The 27,355-nt window shown below is 38.0% G+C and overlaps 1 protein-coding gene across 2 annotated transcripts in view; it reads left to right on the top strand.

The window, feature by feature from the left end:
• The first annotated feature begins 1,204 nt into the window (after positions 1–1,204).
• The window catches only part of LOC128015622 (ribonucleoprotein PTB-binding 2), a 53,251-nt gene continuing 27,100 nt past the window's right edge, over positions 1,205–27,355 (top strand). Inside the window, exons 1-2 of one of the 2 annotated variants that reach the window (XM_052599633.1) lie at positions 1,205–1,524; positions 11,707–11,773. In XM_052599633.1, coding sequence (XP_052455593.1) covers positions 1,273–1,524; positions 11,707–11,773 — 319 coding nt within the window. In that variant the 5' untranslated portion in view covers positions 1,205–1,272. Of the gene's footprint in view, positions 1,525–11,706; positions 11,774–20,692; positions 26,526–27,355 lie in introns of those variants that run through there. The other variant, XR_008183961.1, reaches the window with a different exon arrangement.

The following is a 27,355-nucleotide window of genomic DNA, read 5'->3' as shown; positions in this document are numbered from 1 at the left end:
TCCATACAGTTTAAGCTTTCATGCAGTCACTTATTAAACAATTAGTTTAAAAGGTAAAGCAGAATTTTTTAGATACATTACTGGCAGTTACAATGTTTGCTCCATTAACGAAAATAGTTGCGAATGCAGTCAAAGCTGGAAAAATGTTGCGCTTCTCTGAGCAACATACAGCAGTGGTGTTAAGTTAGCTAATCAGCAAATCGGTTAAGTGAATGATTCAATAAACAGTGACTTTTACGCCACCCATTGGTAACAACAGAAAGAGTCACTGAAAAATCGAAACTACTGTAGGCTAAAGAGTTGTCAGCCTGTCTGGATCACAAAAACACAAGCAGTGTATACGAATACAAGGAAAAAATTGGAACGCTGATTTGGAAATCCATAATTCCCTTTATTTTGGAACTTTAACAAAAATATATAAAATATCAGAATAAGAATTGCCGTCACATTGCTTGATGAAATCTTGCAGGTGAAATCCAGACATATTAACATTATTCCACTCAAATCAAGTTTTTTTGTGTGGATTAAAAAGTTTTTTAATTTCGGATTTCGCTCATAAAATGCATTCACAGAGCTGACCTAAAGAAAGCAGTTTTTTTAAAGTGACTTGTGTGAGCTGTGCTTTAAAGTGCCTTAGTGAAACTTGGTGGGTAAAAAATAGTTGTGTAGCGATCTATCAATTTGCCAGTGCGGTGAATTGATTTACCAACTTAAACCAGTTACGAAAATCCCAGTAATTTGGACTTCAATGGAAGAAGCTGGATTTTGCCTAAAAAAAAAAAAAAGGTATTTGTGACAGCGCCAACATTGTTATTCTATTATTTACAATAGACCCTTTTTTTTTTTGCAAAATAATTTTCCAGACATTTCATAACAGCACTTGCCTGTCCTTTTAAATTATTTGCATAAATACATACTAGATATACGTAAATGTTGCTTAATGTTTTAATAAATATTTGTAATTACAAAAGATCTTCTTAGAACTACATAACCACAGACTGTTATAGAACAGTTTTTTTTTCTTACGTAATAATTTATATGACACTGATTGTTATTATTATTTTATTATTTTATATGATATCGTCCTGTTAAGAAGGAGGAAATAAAGTATTAGTCAGAATGTGTTTAGTTTTCCATCGCTGGAGGTCGCCAGCTGTACTGTGCTGGGGCTCATCCACACTTACTTTCAAGAGTGCCATCGATGGGTTTGTATTCGAAGCACAGACGCCCACCGATCCGCTCCGCGACTCACTTTCCACCGAGCGCTCCAAGATGGCGGCCGCTTCATCCATCCAGCCGCCGAGCGTGCACGAGATAAAGCGTGACAATTCACCTCACCCGGAGTCCGACAGCCCCGCGAGCCGACAGGACGAGGACGCAGCATCCGAGGGGACCACCATCCTCAGAGATCTACCGGAACTTGATCCCGAGGAAATCGAGAAACGGCTGGAGAAAACTCGCAGAGAGCTGAGCAACAGGAGGAAGATCCTTATAAAGAACCTGCCACAGGATACAACCAACCAGGTAGAGAGATTTACATACATCGGCCTGACAGGTGAAAGTTACACTGCTCACTAGTTCATGGGACAAAAGTGCTTTTCAGTAGCTTTACAAAAACAAACAATCATTTTAGGAGTGTTTGTTAGTTAAGATAGCCTACATAAACGAGTTTTATTCTACAAGTTTGCATTCAGCAAACAGAAATTTAAGCGCACCACCGCAACGATGAATATCTTTCAGCCAAAATAAATAAATAAAATGGCAAACAGATATCAGTTACAAAAAGTTAAATAAAAGCAATTATTACTTTGAAAGACTGATAATGGGTAACGTTATACGTAAGTAAACGTAAACAGTTCAATCTAAGTGACGTTGAAAAAGATGAATTAATAGTGTTGCATCTTTTACGTTCATCATCGGGAAAACCTGTCAGTACAACTGTTTCCGCGCGACTCAAAACGTAAACAGTGCCACATTTCTATTGTAAAACACCGCTGAAATGATACGAAAACAAATAGGCTAATCGGAAAATATGTAGTAGGCTAAAATAACAGCCCGACGGCATATTTGGATGAACCCCTCTGTGCAGCAGAGTTCCGCCGAAAACGAGCCGCTCACCGGAGCAAGTCTGTCGAGTTCAGCGTTTATCAAGCTTTCCGTCTTTAGTGCCCCGACAACCTCATAAATGCGACTCCAATACCATTAACCAGTATTCAGCTTATGTTCCGTGGAACTGGTGATAAACATTTTTCGAAATCAATTATGTTAGCTACTACAAAAACGCAACGAGTTTCGTTTTAATAAACCTTACATAGGGTTTATTTTGTTTGAGTTGTGTTTTCTGTTTTGTTATACTTTGTTAATCATTGCTTATTACAACTCTAATTCTATTCAATTAAAAGCACGGCTTGTTGGCGTAATGTTTTCTCCGCGCGGCGGCTCTTATTCATTGGCCGGTTGTGGTTGGATGTTGTCTGGAGGATGTTTGCTCATAGAGACAGACAGACGGACTGAGATCCGGCTGAGGGCGTTCAGGCACGGAGAACAGCACAACGGTGAGCTCAACTCTTGAGTGGGAGATTTTCATATTCAACGAGCTGAGGCTGCTGCTGCCCATGGCATTTCCTGCAGTTTTCCTCCACATTATTAATGTCAGTAAACATGTCAGACACCTGGGTCCTTGAGGGAAGTGTAATATTTCCCAGCTCCAGGAGATGAATGTAGTTAATATCTAATTGTCAGAATCTGCTGAGCAGATGACACTGCCTGCACTGGACGTTTGCACTTCTACAATGCACAAAACATGCACTTTCATATAAAATTGCGTGGTGAGTATCTCATGCAGTAGCATATGTTTTAATTGATTCTGTTAATATGTTAATTGTTATTGACATTATTTCAGATAGCCTGTACTGCATTTTGTATTACGGGCACCTATAACCTTAGACCGCACGACAGTGAGTAACAGTTTGGAGAAGAGTGTCAGGTGCACACAGCAGCTGTGATCAGGTCACAGAGTAGCGGCTTATCACTGAGAACACATGTCAGGCAAAGCAGCTCAGTCTGTGTTCCCCATTCATACAGACACAATCACTCTGCTCCTTATACTGAATAATTTAGGAGTAGGTCAATCAAAGGTTTGGGCAGTAGAAATGTTAGAAATGAACACTTCCGATTGGTTCTTTGTCAGGTGACAACATGATCATGAGGGGGTGATCTCATCCCCTCTTGTGGAGCTCTGTCTGTTTATCCACAGGTTTGCTGTTGGTTTGGGTGTAAATAGCAGATGTTCAGCAGTGGAGTATGGAAGTGTGTGTCCTCTCTGAATACACATCACAACATTCACACTTTCAGATGGGGTGGGCGATATGAGCAAAAGTGTCATTATATTGTATTTATGATCTGTTATAGTAATAATCTATTATATAACTTTTTGGTCAACAAACATGGTTCAGAAAATAATTCAAAAACAGGAATTATATATACGTATATATATATATATATATATATATATATATATATATATATATATATATATATATATATATATATATATATATATATATATACTTTTTACATTTTATGTTAATTTAAGTTAGTTTTTTGTTGTGTTAAAGTACTTTTGTTGTTTTTGTCATATTAAATCTTTAAAGGTTACGTTACATATCATGAAAATCTGACTTTTCCAGGTTTTAAGGGCTATAATCAGGTCCACGGTGCATCTAATATTCCTTGCACTTGCCTACTGAAGCCCGAACAAGAAGAGTGTTTGTTTCACATTTTGAATGGAGGTGAAGTTGTGGCCCCACTCCCGAGTCCTGACAGGTTTTGGGAAAAGTTTCATTTATCAACTGTTACTGATCGTCAGGGAGAAACTGGGGAGGCCAAAGTCCGGCAAGGTGATAATTGTGATTGTGTCCCCCTTGGTTGCTCACACATAGGATCTGGTTAAAGAGTAACTAAACCCTAAACCAACTTTTTTTTAGTTAATGATCTGTAAGAATGGGGGTTTATTAGTGCTGTTCATTGATTCGAGTAACTCTTTAGACATTTGAGTATAAAGTGTTTTAATTCTACAATATATGGTGTAAAAACGTCTGAGTGCTGCCCTCTTCAGGTTGAACGGTTGCTACTGCAGTTGATTTTTCCTATTGGATGTTTGCGGTGGCAGGTGATGTAAGCAGTTTCCAGCTCACCACACCCATTGGTATGAGCTCCCACGCCCTTGACAGTATAAAACCATCTTGTTCCGTCAAAATTACTGTAGTGAGTCAGGAGTTGGTATTGCGAATATTGAAAATGACCAGGATAGACTATTATAGCATCTATTTAGCATAGCATTTATATAATTATTTAGATTATTTTGTGTAGCCTATGTAGGTACTCTAAATTTTAGTGCCTCTGACAGCAGCTGTCAATTAATCCGTCACTGCTGATCTCAGGTTCACGCCCCACCCTATCAGCCTCGCCCTCGGTTCATCCCCTCTATCTCCACTGTGCTCTGCCCACTTTTCAGCATTTTTCAAATATTGCCAGTGGGTGGAGTCAGGCTCTGACCAGGGGTTTAGTTATATAACTCATCCGTTTAAATTATATTAAGCCTTAAAGTTCTGCATAATTAATTGAGTGGCCACTTGAGTGACAGATGGATTGCCACTGCTGTCACCACTGTCAAGCTAGGTGGGCGTGGTTTCGGCAACTACCTCCCACCTTTTTTCCAATTTTTCTGATTATCCGAGAGTGACGTGCGGTGACGCGCTGCCTAGATGGTGACGGCCAGCTCCTCCCTCTTTTTAGGCTTTCAAAAATGGTCTTCGGAATATGGGTGATGTCAGGGACACTATGTCCATGTTTTTATACAGTCTGTTTATACCCACAACGCCGTCATTTTTTTCATTTAAAGATGCGGCAATAGTGTAACGTCTCTAATGCCATCTAATGCTAAAGTCTGAACAAAACATACTAACTGTCCTGCTGTAATGGCACAGCTCTATTCTGGAAGAGGAGACGGAGAGCAGCAGCTCATTTGCATTTAAAGACACAGGCCTGAAAAACAGCGTGTTTCTGCTTCCACTCAAAATAGGCATTTTCAAAATGATATAATAAATGAACTGTTGAGTATTTTGAGCTGAAACTTCACAGACACATTATGGGGACACCAGAGACTTATATTACATATTGTAAAAATGGGCATAATGTGTCTCCTTTAAAAAATGTCTAAATAGTGTTTTATTCATTTTACATTAGTTTTAGTTATTTTATTACAGCAAGTTAAACTAAATGAACATGGAAAATACTGAACTAGTTGAAATAAATAGTTTTTTTTTTCTTTTTTTTTTTAATTTAGTTTAAAGTAACAGGTCTAATTTTAGTTAACTAATTTAAATATGAAACAAATTATTATGCGTTCCCCAATCTGTCATCTGTATATATTTTAATGTAAAGTGATTGGAATGCCTGTTCCCTACCACGCAATCAGTAACTACCCCTAAATAAAAATATATCTGAAACATTTCAGTATTTAGAGTAAATGTGTATTCTTAAAATGTAAGTTTACTTAGAGCTCAGGAATATATCATACTTGAGTTGTAGTCATTTAGAGGTCATTGCATACTGTTTACGGAGTGTTGCTGGCTAGAATAAATAGTTTTTCATAATTCCTTGGGTATTGCACACAGTAACAACTGCTAGTTTTCCATACATGTTTGACAGTGCCAGGAGCCAGGCTAGTAGATAAGCTTGTTCTACCTAGCAACAGTAACCAAGGGTGTGGAGCCTAGTGAAAAATTATCACTAAGGTGAAAATTAAAAATTCATAATTTCCATTTTCTGCACATTGCAGAACAAAAGTGAAAAAGCAATATAGTGAAAATCATGTGTTGTGTAGTGATATATAGTAGTTACCAGTTTTTATTAGTGTCACAGGTCACACTATGAACACATCTCATCCTGGCCGTTTCTTCTCAGAGACAAAAAAATAGTTTTCAGACGATTTCTAAATTGCTAACAAGTGAGCATATTTATTCTCTCACTCTGATAAATTGCGCTTTCTTTAGTTGTAACTTCCGTCTTTTAGCTTTAAATCCCCTTGTTAACACAGACCGTCTGTAAAGCATTTGAATAAGTCACATGCAGCATGACCTGTGTTTCATTGGTAAACAGGCGCAGAGACATTAATCATGGGGAAGTAACCTCCCTTCTGTTAGCCTTCAACCGTCCCAGATGCTGGTCCTGACAGTGTGATCCATATCTAATTGTATCTAGATGCTAACTCAGGCTTTCTGACCATTTATGGGCCATTACAATGCATGTGTAATGTGCTGTGCTAAGAGAAAGCCATAAGTGATGCAGACTTGTATGGAAAGTGTCTTGTTGACTCTAATTAGAGGCAGAAGGAGGGAGTGCACTGCTCTTTGAAATGGAAATTAGACAGTGTACTGCAAATGACTGTACAGAATGTGAAATTGAAAAAAAAAGGAATTTTATGTACTTTATATACAGTCTTGTTCAAAATAATAGCAGTACAATGTGACTAACCAGAATAATCAAGGTTTTTCGTATATTTTTTTATTGCTACGTGGCAAACAAGTTACCAGTAGGTTCAGTAGATTCTCAGAAAACAAATGAGACCCAGCATTCATGATATGCACGCTCTTAAGGCTGTGCAATTGGGCAATTAGTTGAATTAGTTGAAAGGGGTGTGTTCAAAAAAATAGCAGTGTGGCATTCAATCACTGAGGTCATCAATTTTGTGAAGAAACAGGTGTGAATCAGGTGGCCCCTATTTAAGGATGAAGCCAACACTTGTTGAACATGCATTTGAAAGCTGAGGAAAATGGGTCGTTCAAGACATTGTTCAGAAGAACAGCGTACTTTGATTAAAAAGTTGATTAGAGAGGGGAAAACCTATAAAGAGGTGCAAAAAATGATAGGCTGTTCAGCTAAAATGATCTCCAATGCCTTAAAATGGAGAGCAAAACCAGAGAGACGTGGAAGAAAACGGAAGACAACCATCAAAATGGATAGAAGAATAACCAGAATGGCAAAGGCTCAGCCAATGATCACCTCCAGGATGATCAAAGACAGTCTGGAGTTACCTGTAAGTACTGTGACAGTTAGAAGACGTCTGTGTGAAGCTAATCTATTTTCAAGAATCCCCCGCAAAGTCCCTCTGTTAAAAAAAAGGCATGTGCAGAAGAGGTTACAATTTGCCAAAGAACACATCAACTGGCCTAAAGAGAAATGGAGGAACATTTTGTGGACTGATGAGAGTAAAATTGTTCTTTTTGGGTCCAAGGGCCACAGGCAGTTTGTGAGACGACCCCCAAACTCTGAATTCAAGCCACAGTACACAGTGAAGACAGTGAAGCATGGAGGTGCAAGCATCATGATATGGGCATGTTTCTCCTACTATGGTGTTGGGCCTATTTATCGCATACCAGGGATCATGGATCAGTTTGCATATGTTAAAATACTTGAAGAGGTCATGTTGCCCTATGCTGAAGAGGACATGCCCTTGAAATGGTTGTTTCAACAAGACAATGACCCAAAACACACTAGTAAACGGGCAAAGTCTTGGTTCCAAACCAACAAAATTAATGTTATGGAGTGGCCAGCCCAATCTCCAGACCTTAATCCAATTTAGAACTTGTGGGGTGATATCAAAAATGCTGTTTCTGAAGCAAAACCAAGAAATGTGAATGAATTGTGGAATGTTGTTAAAGAATCATGGAGTGGAATAACAGCTGAGAGGTGCCACAAGTTGGTTGACTCCATGCCACACAGATGTCAAGCAGTTTTAAAAAACTGTGGTCATACAACTAAATATTAGTTTAGTGATTCACAGGATTGCTAAATCCCAGAAAAAAAAATGTTTGTACAAAATAGTTTTGAGTTTGTACAGTCAAAGGTAGACACTGCTATTTTTTTGAACACACCCCTTTCAACTAATTCCCCAATTGCACAGCCTTAAGAGCGTGCATATCATGAATGCTGGGTCTTGTTTGTTTTCTGACAATCTACTGAACCTACTGGTAACTTGTTTGCCACGTAGCAATAAAAAATATACTAAAAACCTTGATTATTCTGGTTAGTCACATTGTACTGCTATTATTTTGAACAAGACTGTATATATATAGCAGATTAAAGTGCATGTCAGTGCAGTCTACTCAGTTTTATTTTTTTTTTTCATACATATTGAAGCAGATGAATGTGTTAGGGAATATTTTGACAGATATGACTATTAAGTTACATCAAATACTCACATCTCTCTCTAATTCTTTATTGTGTGTGTGTGTGTGTGTATATATATATATATATGTGTGTGTGTGTGTGTGTGTGTGTGTGTGTGTGTGTGTGTGTGTGTGTATTTCATTCCCATTTGATCAAATAGCAAAATAAAAAAAGTCTTAGGTCTTAGATAGGGTTTTCATGACTTTCAAAAAGAGCAAAAAAAGAGAGATAGATTGATAACTGCAGTCAGAAGAGAGAATGTTACCAAATTTACAACCACTCCCACATAATATAAGACAGTATAGTGTTATAAGAGAAATGCAATGTTCAGGGATCTGTCTCCTTAAAAAAAAATAATAATAATTGTCAAAATGTACATTATTTACCCTCATGCCATTTCAAACCCAAAGACATTTGTTTACCTTTGAAGATATTTTTAATGAAACCTGAGAGATTTCATTAGCACTTTATTTTACAGTCCTGTTCCGCGTATACATTCTGTGTACTTATTTTAGCAATTACAATAACTGTGTAATAACTCAGTACTAACCCTAATGCCTAAATAAGGCCCTGTGATTTCTGGGATGCAGATAACACGGAATCGTGGAATCCAGTTATAAAAAACGGAATTTACTGTATGGTGTGGAATGTAACAGAATTTGGATGGCTAAATCAAAAGAAGGTCAGTACACTTAAATCATAATGGGACATGAACTAGTGTCTGTAAATGTTAAACCACAATAAATACTATTTAAATATGAATCCTGCATGTTCTGCAAGTCTCTGAATGGCGCACACACTGGAGCGCATGTGACGCTCAGCGTTTTCAGCCACTGCGGCCTCAATATATAAGTATAATATAATCTCTAGAACTGCTCTGAGACTCACTTCATGAGCATTTTATGTTTTATTTTTGTTTTTTAAGAGAAAAACTGTTGTCATATATTAAAACAGAAAAGGTCTTCACAGCAACTTGTCAAAATAAATTTAAATATAGTACTACTAGTAGTAATTATAATTAACATTATAAAAATTATAATTAAACTTCATTTTTTAAAGGAATATTGGTAACACTTTCTCTGAAGATCATGCTTATAATGAATCATAGCTCCATTTTTGCTTATTTTTAAGTAGGTATTATAAACCTGTTTATAAAGACTCAGTAAGACCTATAAAGCATAATAAGAACTGTTATAGTTGTATTTATATTATTTTTATAATTACCTATAATTCATGCATTTTCTTTTTCAAAGTGCTGTTCATAATCCATTATAAACTGATTTAGAAGCATTAATTAATCAGCCGTGTGGTTCCATGAATGTATTTATAAAGATGCAACCTGTATTGCTATGATATACTAATATATAAGTTATAATGGCTTTTTAGTCATTATTATTAATATGTGTTTCTGTCAAATAAGTGAATATATTGTTATATATTCTACAATATATACTACTACTAGATACTAACTTATATAAATGCATCATTGATGGCTTTCAACTAATCAAAATTACCATTCATCACCTTTAATGCAAACATTAGCCAATAGTCATTAAAGACATATTTATAACTAATTGGTACAACAAACAAGTGTCTCTGGAATTTTTTTATATTTAATCATTTATAAACAAGTGTATAATGGGTTATGAGCAGCATGCACACTGAAGAAGAAAATGCATTCCTTACAGTATAATTACAAAAAAAATGTAATTGTAATTATAACTGTTCTTATAACACAGTATAGGTCTTAATGAGTCTGTAAAAATATATTTATAGAATAGTAACACACTTATATATAAGTACGTATAAATGGGGCTATAATTCAGTGTTATACACTTAATCCACATGGCCTTCATAGAAAGTGTTACCAGAATTTATTTACCAAAAAATTTTAATACACAAAACAGTATTTCTGAATAAATAAATATATTGGTAATCCAGAAAATGAATGAAACTGAATTTGAGAAAAAAATAATTAAAATCATACCGTCTCAAAATTTGTATTTTTGTTAAACTTGTAATAAATTGCCATTAAGTTGTGTACATTTCACGATTTCAATTAATTAAACATTTATTTGATTAATATAATTTAATTTATAAGTACACATACAGTAAAATAAAGTGTAACTGAGATTTCTATCCCTCCATTGAAAGCTCATGTAAACAAATCTTTGACAGTTGACCAATGAGCTTTGTCCTTGAGAAGCACGTTTGAGCTTCCACAAGAACCAATGAAGTTTATTTTGCATCAAGCAAGTACATTTGAGCTTCTGTTTGCCATATTTGATGTGTATTGATCAGTGTTTATGTGTGAATAAAAGTGTAGATTAAATCTATTCATCATTTATACCTGTCGTGTCTCTTCAGAAGACATAAGCCTATATTAAACTGCTTAGTTGATGTGGATTCATTTTACATCACCAAATACACAATTTCAGGTCCTCAGCAAAATCATAGTTCGACAGACCACTAACATTACAAGAAAGTACATCTCACTGTGAACAGTAACTAAGCACAGCACACATTAACAGCTCCATGCTGTTGCAGTTTGTCATGTGCCCTGCTGAATCCAGAAGTCCCTTTGTCATAATCACATGTGTCCTTCTGGATGTTCCTTATGACCAACTAGAGAAAACACAAAACCAGTGTGGGCACCTCTGGTTTATCTCTGTTAACACACGTTCGGGATGTGACTGCAGAGCCTACTGTGTGCATAAAAGGGAAGAGGAAGAGATTTATGAGACGGTGTATCTGATGGATAACAGCGGACGCTCTGTTTCTGTTTGTGGCTGCAGTTAGAAAACTTCATTTTCAAGGCCATGTTTTCGTTGTATCAATTTTCATAATGATAAAAGAACAAGTTTGTATGGAGGCCCAATGTACTGCATCTGGATGATCACTCACTGAATGTATTACTGAATATTTGATATTTTGTGTTTTTCTTTTTTTAAACATCTTTATTTGATTTTAGAAACACTTCTGAAGAGGCATTTTATGTCTCAAATTCTCTCTAAATAATGTCTGGAGGCCAGTTTGCGACATTACATAATGTGCCAACATACTTTGCCTTACACAAATGAAATCATCTGCTCTATACAATATATATGCATGCAAGAGAAAATATTTCCCTATAAAGTTAACACCTTGTAAAATAGTCCTTACTACAGACTATAGTGCAATAATGGAGTGGATAAATATATTAAAGTTTATAGTGTGTTTTTTTTTTTTTTTATTAAATAAATGTGTATTGATTATGTTATGCTTTTATTGTAATCTATAGCTTATACACTATTTTAGCTCTAGATTCACTCCGGGTCTTCCATTTACTCACCAGTACATGAAAGAGGAACAACACTCAGTCGAATCAAATTTGAGGAACTAACTGTTAATAATATAATTTGTTAATGAAAAAAAAATATATACAGTGCATTGTAGCATTACTTTGCTCACTTTTTGTCTCTTTTTTTTCCCCAGGAGGTCCATGAAATTCTACGCGAGTACGAGCTCAAATATTGTTTTGTGGACCGGAACAAAGGAACAGGTAATCGCCCTCTTTCAGTCATCCTAGTGCTCTCATGTTTCTAATGGTTCTCTTCCGTCTGAGCCATCAGAATCCAGACCTCTTAAAAAAAGGCACACATTTGCCTACTTGACGCACCTGAGATTAACTTCCTGTGGTGGTGAATGAGGACTTACAGAGAATTGTTCTTGGTGAAAGGTCGCAGCTCTGGGACTGCAAAAATGTTGCCTGTTCCTGAAGTAAAGTGAAGCTTTGAGGTTATTTGAGTTTGTACATTGTCACTGTGTTGATTTGTCCTATGCCTATCTTTGTTCTGTTTAAAATATTGAATCAAATGAGCAGGTGCATTTTAGATTTCATATATTATTAGAACTAAAATATAATAAATAAAATGTAATAGTATTTTAACTTCAGTCCATCACTTAAAATAATGATCGAATACATCCCGAAGAGCTGAGATTTCAACTGGATTCCAGACAGTTTGAAAGCTCAGGGTGACTTCCAAAACAAACCAAGCTTGTCAGTGTCATCCTGGTGAAAAACAATTTGAAGTCTAACATATGGTAATAAATTCTTGAAGATAAATAAGGGAAGATAAACAAAATGCTCTGAAGTTAAGCAAAAGTGTATTCTGTTATTCAGTTTGAGGAATATTTGCTATCGTGGCAAATGGGAATGCAAAAAATACTAATATTTGTTATAGTTTCTGTTTACTAGAGGTTTACCCAACTATGAGTGTGAAAAGGGTCCATGTGGGGGAAAAAACTTAATAAGCTCCCATTCTCACAGCTGTCAAAATAAAAGTCCTGTTTCCAAAATGTATCAGCTGATGCTGATGATTAAAAACGTCAAAATATCAGCTGATATATTGTATTCCTTTTGCCACCAGCCATAGCGAAGCCACACGTAGCTACTGTTGGATTAAGCCTCAGCTGCACAATTACTGCGATTACAGCTGCACATTTCACACATGGGCATTTTTCACAGTCCAGTGCTAAACCCAAGGCTGATTATCAACCTGCACCTTCATGTAATGCCGGGACTCTGGCCTGCTAAATGTCGTCAGTACCTAAAACCCCTGGCAGCACCGCAAACATTCCCACATGCTCTAATTAGCAGTATCTAGGGATGAAGGTGAAACACTATGATGATCTCATCCTCCAGCCGCTCGGGGCTTGTCACCTCCTGCCAGCACCCCAGCAGAGGCTCCGGTGTCAACAGTCAGAGTCCAGTGCACTTGCGCTCTTAATACTTGCCTGAAATAAGCTGAACAATTCAAAAATGACTGATTCACATTGCATATAGACCTGTTCTTTCGGTTAGAGATGAGTTTAAGTGAAGAGCTGTGAAGAGTGAAAAAGAATGAGGAATTACCATGAGAGGAAATCAGGAAAGGCTGATAGAGACTTAAGGGAGAGAAAGCAATCAGAGATGGAAGAAAGAATTACAACTTATATGATGGTGAAAGATGGGGCAAAAAAATCTATCCTAAAGAAAAAGAATTGTTGTCTCCTCTGGCGTACAGCCCAGAATTGAAATATGCTCTGATATTCCCAATGCTGGAGGCTTACAGTAAGGGAATTACACCCCCCGCCTCCGATTCCTCGTGTTATAGTTGCTTCATACTGCATTATGAATGTTCCTAGGCTTAATGATCTGAACATATGCTTTTAAGGCCTGCCAGGGAAGAGCTGCCTTCCCAAACAAAAATAGTGACAATAGTGGCAAGCTCTCATTTCACACACCGGTTCTTAGAAGCACAAGTCCGTACTGTTACTTATCTGAAATATTGAGTATCAGTGCTTTATTTCAGTTTTTGCTGCCTATGTCTTTGTAAGGTAATTTCAGTCTGCCATAAGTAATTCTAAAGTGTGTCTTGGGAAGTACAATACATGGTGGTCCTTTGCTCATACTCCTTGTTATGCCCCTGCTACACAACACAAAGCCAAACATCACCTAGACAAGTGGAGTTTGTTAAAATCAGCTCAGCTTTTGCATTCACACTTAGTTTTTTATTGCTAAAGCCTCTTTAGAGATGGTAAAAGCCACTTTTCAGTATGCTGTGAATCTCTCCCAAACCTTTTAAATGCCAAACAAGGCTGGTGGACAGCTTTCTCCTTTAGCAGCTGCAGGCCCTCCAGCTTTATAAATGTTTAGATTGTCTGGAAAAGGGAAGCAGTTTGTTCAGTCTGGAATGCTGATGATGTAAATTATGAGCTGTACTGTCTGACCTCTAGTGTACTATTTAGCCCCTGTAGACTGACTAAGGATGGAGACATGGGGAAACATTCACAGTCTTTAATACTTGAATCACTGGCGTAAATCCACAATAGGCACACTGAAAACACACAACATCCAACAAGTAGACCCGACCAAACCAAACTGAACAGACTGGGGATTATAAAGACAGGGCAATCAGGGGAACACAGGTGCATGGAAACGAAGTAATCAAACTAAACTAGAATGGGAAAAAGACCATAAAAGGAAACACAGGAAGAACTACGGAGGCAAAACGGGTCCATAAGTCTGACATTTATACAGTAAATTCTGTTTTTATGACTGTATTCCGAGCTTCTGTCTGCTTTTTTGCATAGTGGAAATCATAGGGCCCTACTAATGTAGCAAATAAGTATGATAAGATCATTGTGAGAGAAAGACGGGGGCATTATTTACTTTTAAAGCATTGCGTCTCACCAACTAGGTTACAACGTAGCTTTAAATCACCATTCAACAGACTCAAGCCACCACCACTCAGTTTGACTGTTGGAGAGAAATATAGTAAGTTTTGTTTGTATGAAGATGTTTCTTTTATTTGTGTTATTTATTTGATTTGGGGCTTGTTTTAAAAATTGTATTTATTTTTTTTTATTTGCATTTACATTATATAAAAATGTTGTTATTTAGCAGACGCTTTTGTCCAAAGTGACTTACAATGTGGACAATAGAAGCAATCAAATCCAACAAATGAGCAATGATATATAAGTGCTATATTAGTATATTATTAGATTTAAAATTAGTGTTTAAATTTTAGTGTTAGATTTAAATTTCTCAAAGAAAAAAGTGCAGCATTTTGCAAGTCCAAGCAACAATAAAAGGAAGCATTTAATTTATAATTTGTCTTAAATCTCATTTTGTAAAAAAAAATAAAAAACGTGAATCGAATTGTGATTTGAGTGAATCCTTACATCCCTGCAAACTGAGTAATTACACCATTAAGAATCATTTCATCTGCGTAATGGCGGCCCTTATCATTAACTCAGGAAGAAAGTGTATATGTTCTGTAAAAAAAAAAGTCATATCGGCAGCATATCTGATGCATATTCGCCGATATCGATATATCTGTGACATGCTCATATCGGCGGATAAAATCGGCAAAATTATATATCGGTCGGGCTGTAGTTAACTAGCATTAAGCAAAGATGCCAGCATCTAAGTTTAAAATAACTTTTCAAATTATTGCTTAGGTTTATTGTTTGGGTATTTCTGCACATTGGAATCTTAGAGCTGGTGTTATTGCGATTAGGGGTGATGTGGAAGTACAGACTTACGGCAGCTGGAGAAAATGCAGAGATGAAAGTAATACAAGAGAACCTACTGTACACACTAGTTCATTTAATTGAATTGTCAGTGTCTGGGAAGGCCATTAGGGATCAGACCTTCTTCTATCTCTCTCCCTTCCGTTTACATGACTGCATAGCTTTTCCAGTAAAATCATGCACATTGTGAAGTCTACTTTGTGTTTTTTCTTTTCTTTTTTTCTGTTTCTGCTCCTAATGGAGGTGGTAAGAGTGTGTAGAAGTTTTTCCTGTAATTACTAAACAACAGAGGGTGTGTGTGTGTGTGTGTGTGTGTGTGTGTGTGTGTGTGTGAAGAGGTGCACACTCTCATAGAGGGATTTGCTCCGGGCTGTTGCTTCCTCTCTATAGGTAATGAGGAATATTTATCTTCCATCTCCTATGCAAAGTTTATTCAAGATTCGCCTCGGTGAGCCCAACAAATTGGCTGCGTGGTTTGAAAGCAATTGTTAATGGCTGTGAATTACGAGACAAAGCCCTTTTAATTTAACATTAAGAATCCACTGTCAGCCGTCCTGGATTTTCCCGTCCTCTGTAGATATAGAATTAAAAAAGCTTGCTTGTTTCAATAGGGGCATGCACTCCATGATGGAATATTGAAAGGAATGTGTGGTGACCTGGACAGGCAGTGGAATGACAATGGATGCAGTGGGCATGGGAATTACAGTTTAACAATGGGATTTTTGTTTAAACTGCAATGTCCTGTAATTAAGGCACATACAGATCAAAAGCGCTTACGCTGGATTAACTACACCGGCTCAATTGGCCTAGTTAACAAAGATGCTTAAATGCATAACTAACTGCTAAATTTTTGAATATGCATATAACAATTTCAGACCATTAATGTTTGCTTGCTTGAACAAGGTAAGGTTTGAACACTTTGCATAACAAGAGGCAGCTTGATGTGATTAGCTCTTGAAATTTAAGTTTTGAAAAAAAAAAAATATATATATATATATATATTTGTTTTGTTTTTTACAGTATCTATAGTTGCAAGCCTTTCTGTGTTGATGTCCTCAGATCTCACCTATTAACTGTTAGTTGACACTTTTCTTTCGGACTAATGCAGTTGAAATTACTGTATTGTGTTTTGAAGCTGCTTTAGTGACCATAATGTTGAAAGTCTGTGTACATTTTATCCCCATTCAGCCTCAAGGGTTCACTTACAGCCCTGCTGATTTTGCCCAATAATTTTTGATAGGCCATCAATGTTTTAGCCTTTCATGGGATACTGCACTAGGTGTGATCGAGAGGGGCTCATATAGACCATTTTGCCAAGGTTTGTTTTTTTTTTTTTTGGTTTCCTAGCAAATTTGTACAAAGTAGCTATTAGGGATGGTTATGTCATTGTATTTAATTAAGTGATTAAACCCTTTTGCTTTTTGTGTTGTTGCATTGTGTTCATTTACAAGGTGAAAATGGGCTGATTGTGACTGATTTGAGGTCATAGAAAGAGCTAATTTATGGATGTTCTTTTTAATGGCAAAGCTGCACAGAAAATAGAGGAAAGCTTAATAGCACAGAATCGCTTGTCCATTAGGAGTTTTCCTGCTGCGGAAAATCATATCAAATATCATATATTACATTATAACCAGCAGAACAGCTTAATGCTGTATTAAGCTTTCTGGCAGATTGAAGTTATCTAAATGCTCACCCTGTGTGCCTCTTAGAAGACACAGTGGGTGACTAAAGCTTTATACTCCTTGGAACAGTTGTTCTTCATTTCAGATTTATTTTTTATTTTTTTACTTTGTGAGTCCTGGATGTAGTAACATATTTAGAATACATTGTCTCCCACAGTACAGATCCTTCAAATATGGACGTTTATGCAGACAATAGCTTAAAAACGCTCAGCCATCAGTTCGGCATCTCAGGATTCTTCTCATGCCTGTGACAGCACTTCAGCGATCTCTCTCAACCGAGGCTTATCAAGCGGAGAGACAGCACAGATAAGAGCTGAATCCAAGTCCCAAAGGGAGGAGAAGAACACCATTAGAAGCCCACATGCTGTCATTTCACGCCTCAATTCGTGTTATGTGCGCTGTTGTTTGCTGTGCCCAGTTTCTAAATGACTGATTTGCAGCCCTAAAATTAATTGCCATGTGAGCGTTCACATTCACTCCCAACGGATAGTTCATCAGCATGTACAGTGACAAGTCATAGCTGTTAAAACTACTTCTATCTGACACGCGTGGTCTATGAGGGAAACACACCGGAAAAGGCTGCCCACTCTTTTGCCTCATGTCATGTTGTATTTGTCCTTCGAGAATCACAAATTGGGAGAAGAGTGTTGTGTTTGTGCCTTGTGAAACTAATATATATATGTATATAATCATGTAATCATGGTTAAATAATTTGGATAAATCTCACTAAAACATTCTCATAATTCTCTGGGATTATTCTTATACTTTAAAACAAAATATTCCAAATATTACACTAAATTCTTGTAATGCCTTTATTGCTTTTTATTATTTTATATATATTTTTAACGGTAGCACTTATTTTACAGTCCCGTTCTTCAAGTACCATGTACTTCTTATAGTAATTACAATAATAGTAATAACTAGGTAATAGTAATAACCCTGAACCTACCCCTAGCCCATGTAGTCACCTTGTATTACCAGAACTTTCTTAGATAAATGCACTGTAAGTACATATAAAATAAAATAAAGTGCAAACTTTAATTAATATAAATTATGCTTATTTCTATTAATTATTATTTTTTATTCATTATTTTAAGCCAGTATAAAGGGAGTACAGCACACTATGATGCATGAGCACTCCATCAGAACAACCAGCCAGCATGCATCTCAGTCTCACAGATGACGAAGATTGAGAGATGGGGCCGCGAATGGATCCAATAGCGGTGTGGGGGTCTCATTGTCCACTTGAAGCTTTAGAGGGGCTTTTTACGGGAGCGTGTGGGAGTTAACTGCTCTGCCCGACAACCACTTCAGCAGTGGAAAGCAGAAGGAGATCATCATTAATTGATGCAGTGGCAAATGTAGGTGGCTTTGGAGAAGGAGCACACACACTCTCACACTCAGTCATGAACACACAGGAGGACAAAGGCCAAAGTCATGGCTGCTGAAGAGCAGAATACATTTGAATATTGAGCCTGGGTAATGCTAGTATTTAACCGATCCATTATCAGGCATCTTTGCCGCACGGCTGGAAATGTCATTTCTTTAGTTTTTCTGTTTTGACTCAGTCTTGTATGCAAGGTTTTTTCACATCTATATTGGATGTTTTATTACGTATGTGTGAAGAGATTTTGTTTTGAACATTCCATGATAATGGTAGCAGATCCTCTAACATAGGCTCATTGAAAAAACACACCTACCTACATTGTTGGAAAACTCCCAAAATATACCTACTGTATACATAACATTCACTGCAGTTTCTAGCTGAAATGAACCGTTTTTATCTTTTCACACAAATTACAGTTACAAGAGCTGATTATTAGGTATGTAACAATTTACTCAACTCAAAACAATATGATTTTCTCAGGTTTTTTTTTTTTTTTTTTTACAAATGAGATTTAAAGGATTAGTTAACTTTCAAATTAAAATTTCCTGATAATTTACTCACCCTTGTACATTGTACATTTATTTGTGAAACTGAAATGTGACGATTAAAAAAAAACTCAAATCAAATAAATAAAAAACACATATTAAAGAAATCTCTTCAAATAAACAAACTAAGGCTCTTTCCATTCAGTTATAAAGGCAACCATTGGATTTTAATCATGATCCAAACAAAGATACTGAATGAGCAGTTTTTAATCAAAATTAGATTGTATAATTTTTACATTTGAAGCAAAAATAGCATAGTCTGATGTTAACTTTGTGGAATTATGCTACATAAAACATCTGAACAAGACAAAAACAGCAGAATGAGAACGCAGATACACTTTCTGACAGAAGTTGGCGCTTATGGAAAAGCAACATTGTTACTGCTATAAACAAAAAAACGGTGGTTTGACCCTGTTGATGAACACTGCTTTAATATCCATTATACAGAGTCAAAATGAAAATATAATATCAGCTAAAATTTTCTAAAGACAGTTCTTAATATAAACATTAACCACAAATGTTTAAAATTGTTTAAATGTTTAAAAACGTTTAAAATCTCAACCGATTTGAATTGTCACATATTTGTATTGATTTTCAGCCGGCTTGCAGTGGATCTTTACATCTGTACTGATTGTTGATTAATAAAAACGTTTTTTTAATGCGAGGTTCCTTGCACAATACTGTTTTATGACCTCAAAAAACTTTTACCAGATTGCATGATTTGGTAACTTAATACATTTTGAAATTTGCATCTGCAGGTCTAAAGCTTTTCTAATGTAGTAAACTTGCTCATTAGCTCACCCGGTACAACATCTCACTTGCTGTAAATGACCGCAAAAATATGTATGTGTGTGTCACTTTAAATGTGTTGTGTGTGCGCACGCACGCTCTCTACGTAACGTAAGCTAGAAGAGAGGTGCGGACGAGGAGCACATTGTGGTTCTCACATGGCGTTTACAAAAGTTTGATATATATATTGTAAAAGGTGGATGCACTTTACGTTTTGGTTCATCTAGTACCCTTTGGCAAGCGGAGCGAGGTATGTGTCTTTATTGTGTGTTTTGCATGTTGTATTTTAAAGTAATATAATTTCGTATGGCACGTGTTATTTGTTGCTCTTTTGGTTAATTTCTCATGTATGTAATAATTTATTTGCCTTTTGGGTATCTGTAAATGTGTATTTGTTTAAGTAATCTGTCATTTGTACATACGTTTTTTTATTTATGAGTATATTGTTTCTTTATATAGTTTCACGGTGCTACAACACAACGTTTCTCGAAGTCACGGTTAATGGCGCTCAAAGCGAGCGAAATAAAGAAGATTAAGCACCCGTCGAAACTCTCTGTCTCGTTTGTCGACGCCAAGGGGCTGCTACAGTGAAACTCGACGCTTATTGGGACTCTGCATCGCTTCGCTGCTGCCCGGTTCGAGAGAGTTCATCACAACGCCGCACGAGGATCAATCAGCACGGCGCTGCGGACGTTTGCGCAGTCACAGCGGATCGTGACGTCATTATAACTGCTTAAAGGGAAAGATCGCAAGGTGGTAACAAGGCACCGTTTAACACTACAGATGAGATTGAGACTGTGAGTTAAATCGTATTCCCAACTGAGCTGCATCCATTCATTGGAACTCTGTAAGTTGACATGTTCAAATGAAAATGAGAATATTTTTTGGACTTTTAAATTGAAGGATAAAACTACAAGAGACATTTAAATTGAATAAGTCAAATCACAAGAAAATATTTAAGTTTGTTTGATTATTTAAAGACTATAAAAAACTTGTGTGTTAAATTTGAACGTTGATTGTTGAAGATTTATCTTGGACATTTAAAAGGTCATACACAAAGAGTACAGTTAACTTTATTACTGTTTGTAAACACTGAAATTTCTGATCTATTACAAGGGAAATATTTAAATGTTAAAAGTGTTCACAGTTGTGCATTTGTGTTGATTCTCCTTGCTAATATTTTGAGTGCTTACATTTTAGAGGTCTGATGGAAATGGTATCACTTATAGCTTAAGTTGCCCAGTTTAAAGAAGTAAACAACATTAAAGAGGCCATGGAAAACCCACCTGAAAAGGAAGTTGAACCAGCTGCACCTCCACCTCCAGCTGAAGAAATAAGTAACCCACCAGTGCAACAGCTCAGAGCAAGCTCACGTGAAAGAAGCTTAACAGAGAAAGGTCGAGAGGTGCATGAGCTCGAAGCAAAGAAACAGGAAAAGTCCTTCCATAGGACTTATGAGTCCTGGAAGCAGGCTGCAAGAGAGGCTAGATCAAATTTGAAAACATTCTGTACACGTGAAGACCTGGATCAAATACAGCAGGACATTCAAGGCAGACATGATTCAGTCTATCATCGTTATGAAGCAATTCTGCGTAACCACACTACTACTCCAGACATTGTTAAACGTATGGATGCCTGCGCTGCACTAACTGCAGAGATCACTGATCTTGTCAGTAAACGACTGGAAACATTTAATGAAAGTTACAACGAAGAACTTGTGAAGGAAAGAGTAAGGCAAGTGCTGAATAAGGATGAATATGGATCCGTCTTTGGATGTACAGTAACAAACACAGTCGTTTCAGAGTCATCACTGGGATCCGATAACCAATCCAAGACTTCTAAAGTCTCAAGTAAGCGTGCTGATGCACAGGCAGAATTTGCAGCGAAACTGGAACAAGCTAAAGCTTTACAAGAAATTCACAATCAACAAGCTAAGCTTGATAAGATGGAGCATGACTGGAAGCTTTGTGAATCGAGAATGTTAGCGGAGATAAAGCAGAAGGAGGCTGAAATGCAGTTAAGGCTAGTTGAGGAAAAGAAACGGCTACAACAGTTACAAGTTGACAAAGAAGTTAAAGTAGCAGCAGCTCGTGTCAAAGTGTATAACGATTTGGAAGGCAACCTTCATCGCTGTGAAGATGACGAAGGCCCTAGCATTCACACTGGCTGCCAAAGGACAGAGCTTACATCTCAACTGAACCCGGAAGCACAGTCGTTCCTACCTCAGCAAGCATCATGTGAAGGATTTGGAGTTACATCACCTCAGGAAACTGCAAATCTAGCTCAAGCAATAGCAAACTCACTAAGCACACATCGGCTGCCTGTTCCAGAACCCACTGTCTTTGTTGGTGACCCTTTAAAATTCATAGATTGGAAGATGTCATTCATGGCCCTCATTGATCGAAAACCTCTTCCTTCTGGTGAAAAAATGTTCTATCTGAAGAATTACCTTGCTGGGGAAGCTCGCAAAGCGGTGGAGGGATATTTCTACAGAAATTCTGAGGATGCATATCAAGGTGCCTGGAAAGTGTTACAGGAAAGGTACGGGAACTCGTTCGTCATCCAAAGAGCGTTTCGAGACAAGCTGATGAGATGGCCCAAAATTGGAGCAAATGACCCACTGGCATTACGAGACTTCACAGATTTCCTACAAGGTTGTGTCGAGGCAATTCCTCACGTAAAAGGATTAGCCATCCTAAATGATTCTGAAGAAAACCACAAGCTGTTAAAGAAACTCCCGGAATGGATTGTGAGAAAGTGGAACCGAATCGTGGTGGAAGAACTAGACACATCAGGTGACTATCCAAGTTTCAAATGCTTCACAGAATTTCTGCAAAAGGAAGCAAAAATAGCTTGTAACCCTATAACCTCTGCACTATTTGTGAATCAAAGGAACACAGATGAAAGGTTCCCCAAGCGCGCTAAGGCTCTCAGTACAAAGGTTCAGGTGAAGGACTTAAGCTCAAAAAGACCAGAGACGTACAGCTCTAAGCCAAAGACATTGTGCCTTTTCTGCAAAGATGAAAAACATCACATTGCCCAATGCTCTACATTTGCTGGAAAGACTATTGAAGAAAAGAAAGCCTTCATTCACGAAACCCACCTCTGTTTCGGATGTCTCAGAAAGGGACACATGAGTAAAGACTGTAGAAGAAGACATACATGTGGTACGTGTGGTCGAAGTCATCCTACCTGCTTACATGAAGAAAGGGATAAAGCTCCTTCAAAGGACCCTAAAGGAGCATCTACGAATGTTCAAGCAAGTGAGGAAGTTCATAAAGTCATGACACACGCACTCACTCAATGTTCTCCTGCTACTTCCAGCATTGTGCCAGTTTTCATCTCTACAGTGGACGAACCCCAAAGAGAAGTACTAACTTATGCTCTACTTGACACCCAGAGCGACTCAAGTTTCATCTTGGAAGATCTTCTTGAAAGTTTGAATGTTGTCTCACAACCTGTGCAATTGAGGCTCAGCACCATGACAGCTGCTGACACGATCACTGCCAGTAAGAGAGTCTGTGGACTTAAAGTAAGAGGACTACAATCTGCAAGTTCTATACCACTACAGCAAGCATACACAAGAGACTTCATTCCAGTGGACAAGTCGTATATTCCCACCAAGCACACAGCGCTTCAGTGGAGTCACCTCAGACACTTAGCAAGTCAGCTGTCACCACTTTTGAACTGTGAAGTCGGACTTTTAATTGGATTTGACTGCCCATCTGCTCTAGCTCCCTTGGAAGCAATTATAGGTGGTGAAAATGAGCCTTTCGCGCAAAGAACTGTGCTTGGGTGGAGTATTATAGGCCTGTCTAATCCACACCTTGACCGACAAGGAAATCAGAGTTTTGTCCACCGTGTTGCAGTAAAGGAAATACCTGTCCCATCGGCCAATGATATCCTGAAAATTCTTGAGTCCGATTTCAATGAAAAAGCTTATGAGGATAAATGTGTGTCACAAGAGGATGTTCGTTTCATACAGCACCTCAGTGCCAATATTCATCAGAAGGATAATGGACATTACGAGTTTCCTCTCCCATTTAAGTGCAGCAGCCGACCCTCACTACCCAACAACAAAGGGCTAGCAACTGCTCGACTACAACACCTAAAGAAACGGCTCAAGTCCAATAAACAGTATTATGATCACTACAAGGCTTTCATGGAAGAGATGATTATCAAAGGTGATGCAGAACAAGCTCCAGCTATACTAAGTGGAGAGACAGTGTGGTACATCCCACACCATGGGGTGTACCACCCTCAGAAACCAAACAAGCTGAGGGTGGTATTCGATTGTTCAGCAAAGTTTCGTGGTATATCATTAAATGACACACTTCTGACTGGGCCTGATCTAACCAATTCCTTGGTGGGAGTGCTGTGCCGTTTCAGAAAGGAGCCAGTTGCAGTTACCTGTGACATAGAGAAGATGTTTCACCAGTTTCTCGTCCCACCTGATGAACGCAATTACCTGAGATTCTTATGGTGGGAGGGTGGAGACTTGGAGAAAGAGCCTCAAGAATATCGCATGGCAGTCCACCTCTTTGGTGCCACGTCTTCACCTGGGTGTGCTAATTTCGGCCTAAAGTACCTGGCACAGCAGCACAAGGTTAACTATCCTTCAGCCTCAGCATTCATTGAGAAGAACTTTTATGTGGATGATGGGTTAACCAGTGTTCCCTCAACCAGTGAAGCCAAAGAACTAATAATGCAAGCTCAAAGAGTGTGTAAACATGGAGGTTTACGGCTTCACAAATTTAACTCAAATAAGGAAGACGTTCTGAGTTGTTTAAACCCGTTAGAAAAGGCAACAACATCAATGCCTCTTGACTTTAATCTTGAAGCAACACCATACACACCTGTGAACCTGCTTGTCGGTGATCCTGAAGTTAAATTAGTCCAAACCTTTGTGACCTCCGTCAGAGACGGAGCAGACATCCTCAGTCGCTTAAGTCGATTCTCTTCTTGGTCTATGCTTCTAAGGGTGGTTGCAAGAATAAACAGATTGGGCCACAAACAGATGTACAACGGTGATCATGTGACAGTTGAAGAACGTGAGAGAGCTGCTAAGGTGGTCATCAAGCTTGTACAGCAGCAAGCATTCTCAAAGGAAATGCAAATAATTGAAAGAGGAGAAGCTCTACCAAATTCAAGCGCACTGTACCCTCTGGATCCTATTTTGGACAATGGCATCCTCCGTGTTGGTGGGAGGCTAAAACACTCATCTCTCAGTCAAGATCTAAAACATCCTGTAATACTTCCAAAAGGTAACCACATCACTAAACTAATTCTGTCGCATTACCACATCAAAGTTCGTCACCAGGGAAGAAGCCAAACTCAAATGGAGTTAAGAATGAATGGATTCTGGATCATTGGAGGCAGTAAGTCCGTCGCTAAGTTCATACACAAGTGTGTGCAATGTCGGAAACTCAGACGACCAGCTGAAGACCAGCGTATGGCAGAACTTCCCAGAGAACGTGTTGAGGTTTCCGCTCCATTCACGTACTGTGGTATGGACTGTTTCGGGCCATTTATTGTGAAGAGAGCTCGTAAGGAGCTTAAGAGATATGGCCTATTATTCACTTGTCTATCATCTCGTGCAGTCCATATTGAAATGATTGAGGACCTATCTACAGACTCCTTTATCAATGCCCTAAGGTGCTTTATCAGCCTCAGAGGAGCAGTTCGCAAACTTCAGTGTGACCACGGCATTAACTTTGTTGGAGCTAAAAATGAATTCGCAAAATCACTGAAAGAGATTGACACCAACGCCTTAGAGATCTTTCTTACAGAAAGGCAATGCGAGTTTGTCTTTAATGCTCCTTCTGCAAGCCATGCTGGAGGTGTCTGGGAGCGTCAGATACGTACTGTGCGAAATGTACTCAATGCCACACTTGCTTTATGCCCAGGCAGGCTTGATGACGCATCACTCAGAACGCTGTTCTATGAAGCAATGGCCATTGTAAACAGCCGCCCTCTAACGGTAGATGGGATTAATGATCCAAATTCACTCGAACCATTGACCCCAAACCATCTGATAATGATGAAATCTGATGTTGCTCTTCCACCTCCAGGAAAGTTTGTAAAACAAGATGTGTATGCCACTAAAAGATGGCGCAGAGTTCAATACCTAATCGAACAATTTTGGGTCGTTGGAAGAAGGAATACCTTCTCAACATTGCAGCACATCAGAAATGGCATATTCCTTGGCGTAACCTTCAAGTGAATGATGTTGTAATCATCAAAGACGATATGCTTCCCAGAGGTCAGTGGCAATTAGGCCGAGTGGTGGAAACCAGTGAAGGAAGTGATGGTCTTGTAAGGCGAGTCAAGTTGCAGTTAGGGGAGCGAAGACAAAATCAATGCTCCAAGCCCACAGTCATTGAAAGGCCCATCCAAAAATTGGTGGTACTTATTGAAAATGAGTAATCAGCGACTGCTTTGTGATATCATTGCATCAGACCATGTAATTAAGTTTTATAAAACCTAACATTTTAGACTTCACATGCATAAAAACTGTGAAGGCGGTCATATTGATGTGCAGAAATCATGTTCTGATTCATTCACAGTTTGTTCTGTTCTTTCATCATCTCATAATTGGTGGGAGTGTAAATGACCGCAAAAATATGTATGTGTGTGTCACTTTAAATGTGTTGTGTGTGCGCACGCACGCTCTCTACGTAACGTAAGCTGTAACGCAGGTAGAAGAAAGAGGTGCGGACGAGGAGCACATTGTGGTTCTCACATGGCGTTTACAAAAGTTTGATATATATATTGTAAAAGGTGGATGCACTTTACGTTTTGGTTCATCTAGTACCCTTTGGCAAGCGGAGCGAGGTATGTGTCTTTATTGTGTGTTTTGCATGTTGTATTTTAAAGTAATATAATTTCGTATGGCACGTGTTATTTGTTGCTCTTTTGGTTAATTTCTCATGTATGTAATAATTTATTTGCCTTTTGGGTATCTGTAAATGTGTATTTGTTTAAGTAATCTGTCATTTGTACATAAGTTTTTTTTATTTATGAGTATATTGTTTCTTTATATAGTTTCACGGTGCTACAACACAACGTTTCTCGAAGTCACGGTTAATGGCGCTCAAAGCGAGCGAAATAAAGAAGATTAAGCACCCGTCGAAACTCTCTGTCTCGTTTGTCGACGCCAAGGGGCTGCTACACTTGCTAAGTGCTCAGGTGCAAGCCTTGTAAAAAAGTCATGATAAAAGAGCTCAAAGACTACCACTAGTGGTTAGTTCTACTTAAACATCTTAAATTAAACCATTTTCAGGTCATTTTGTTCCATCTCTAGCAAATATTATTAATTTCCAAAGCCAGTTTTTACACTAAAGATAAAAGACAAAGATGTCTGTTTATTATTTTGAATGTTCATCAGACTCCACTCTGCAGTATGGCAGCTGTCAGCTTTGTTGGGTGTTTTCAGTGGTAATTGACATGCTGAGATATAGCGGGTGGACGCCAAAATCTTTGTGTGTTGTAGCGTGATTTATAATGCTATGTCAGGTGACCTTCGAATTGATATAGTTGCATTTGGGAACTACAGGTATGCACGTGAGTTTGTTTATCTCTGACCTGCCATTTGACACACAATAAAGCAGTAGCTGGATCATAGAGCTTCTGTCTGCGTGTTTGTGTGTCTGCCTGAATGCTTG

This window comes from Carassius gibelio, chromosome A6 (genome assembly GCF_023724105.1).
Source record: "Carassius gibelio isolate Cgi1373 ecotype wild population from Czech Republic chromosome A6, carGib1.2-hapl.c, whole genome shotgun sequence".
NCBI classification, from domain to species: Eukaryota; Metazoa; Chordata; class Actinopteri; order Cypriniformes; family Cyprinidae; genus Carassius; species Carassius gibelio.
The sequence above is the reverse complement of the archived record's forward strand: the minus strand, read 5'-3'. Positions and strand labels throughout refer to the sequence as shown.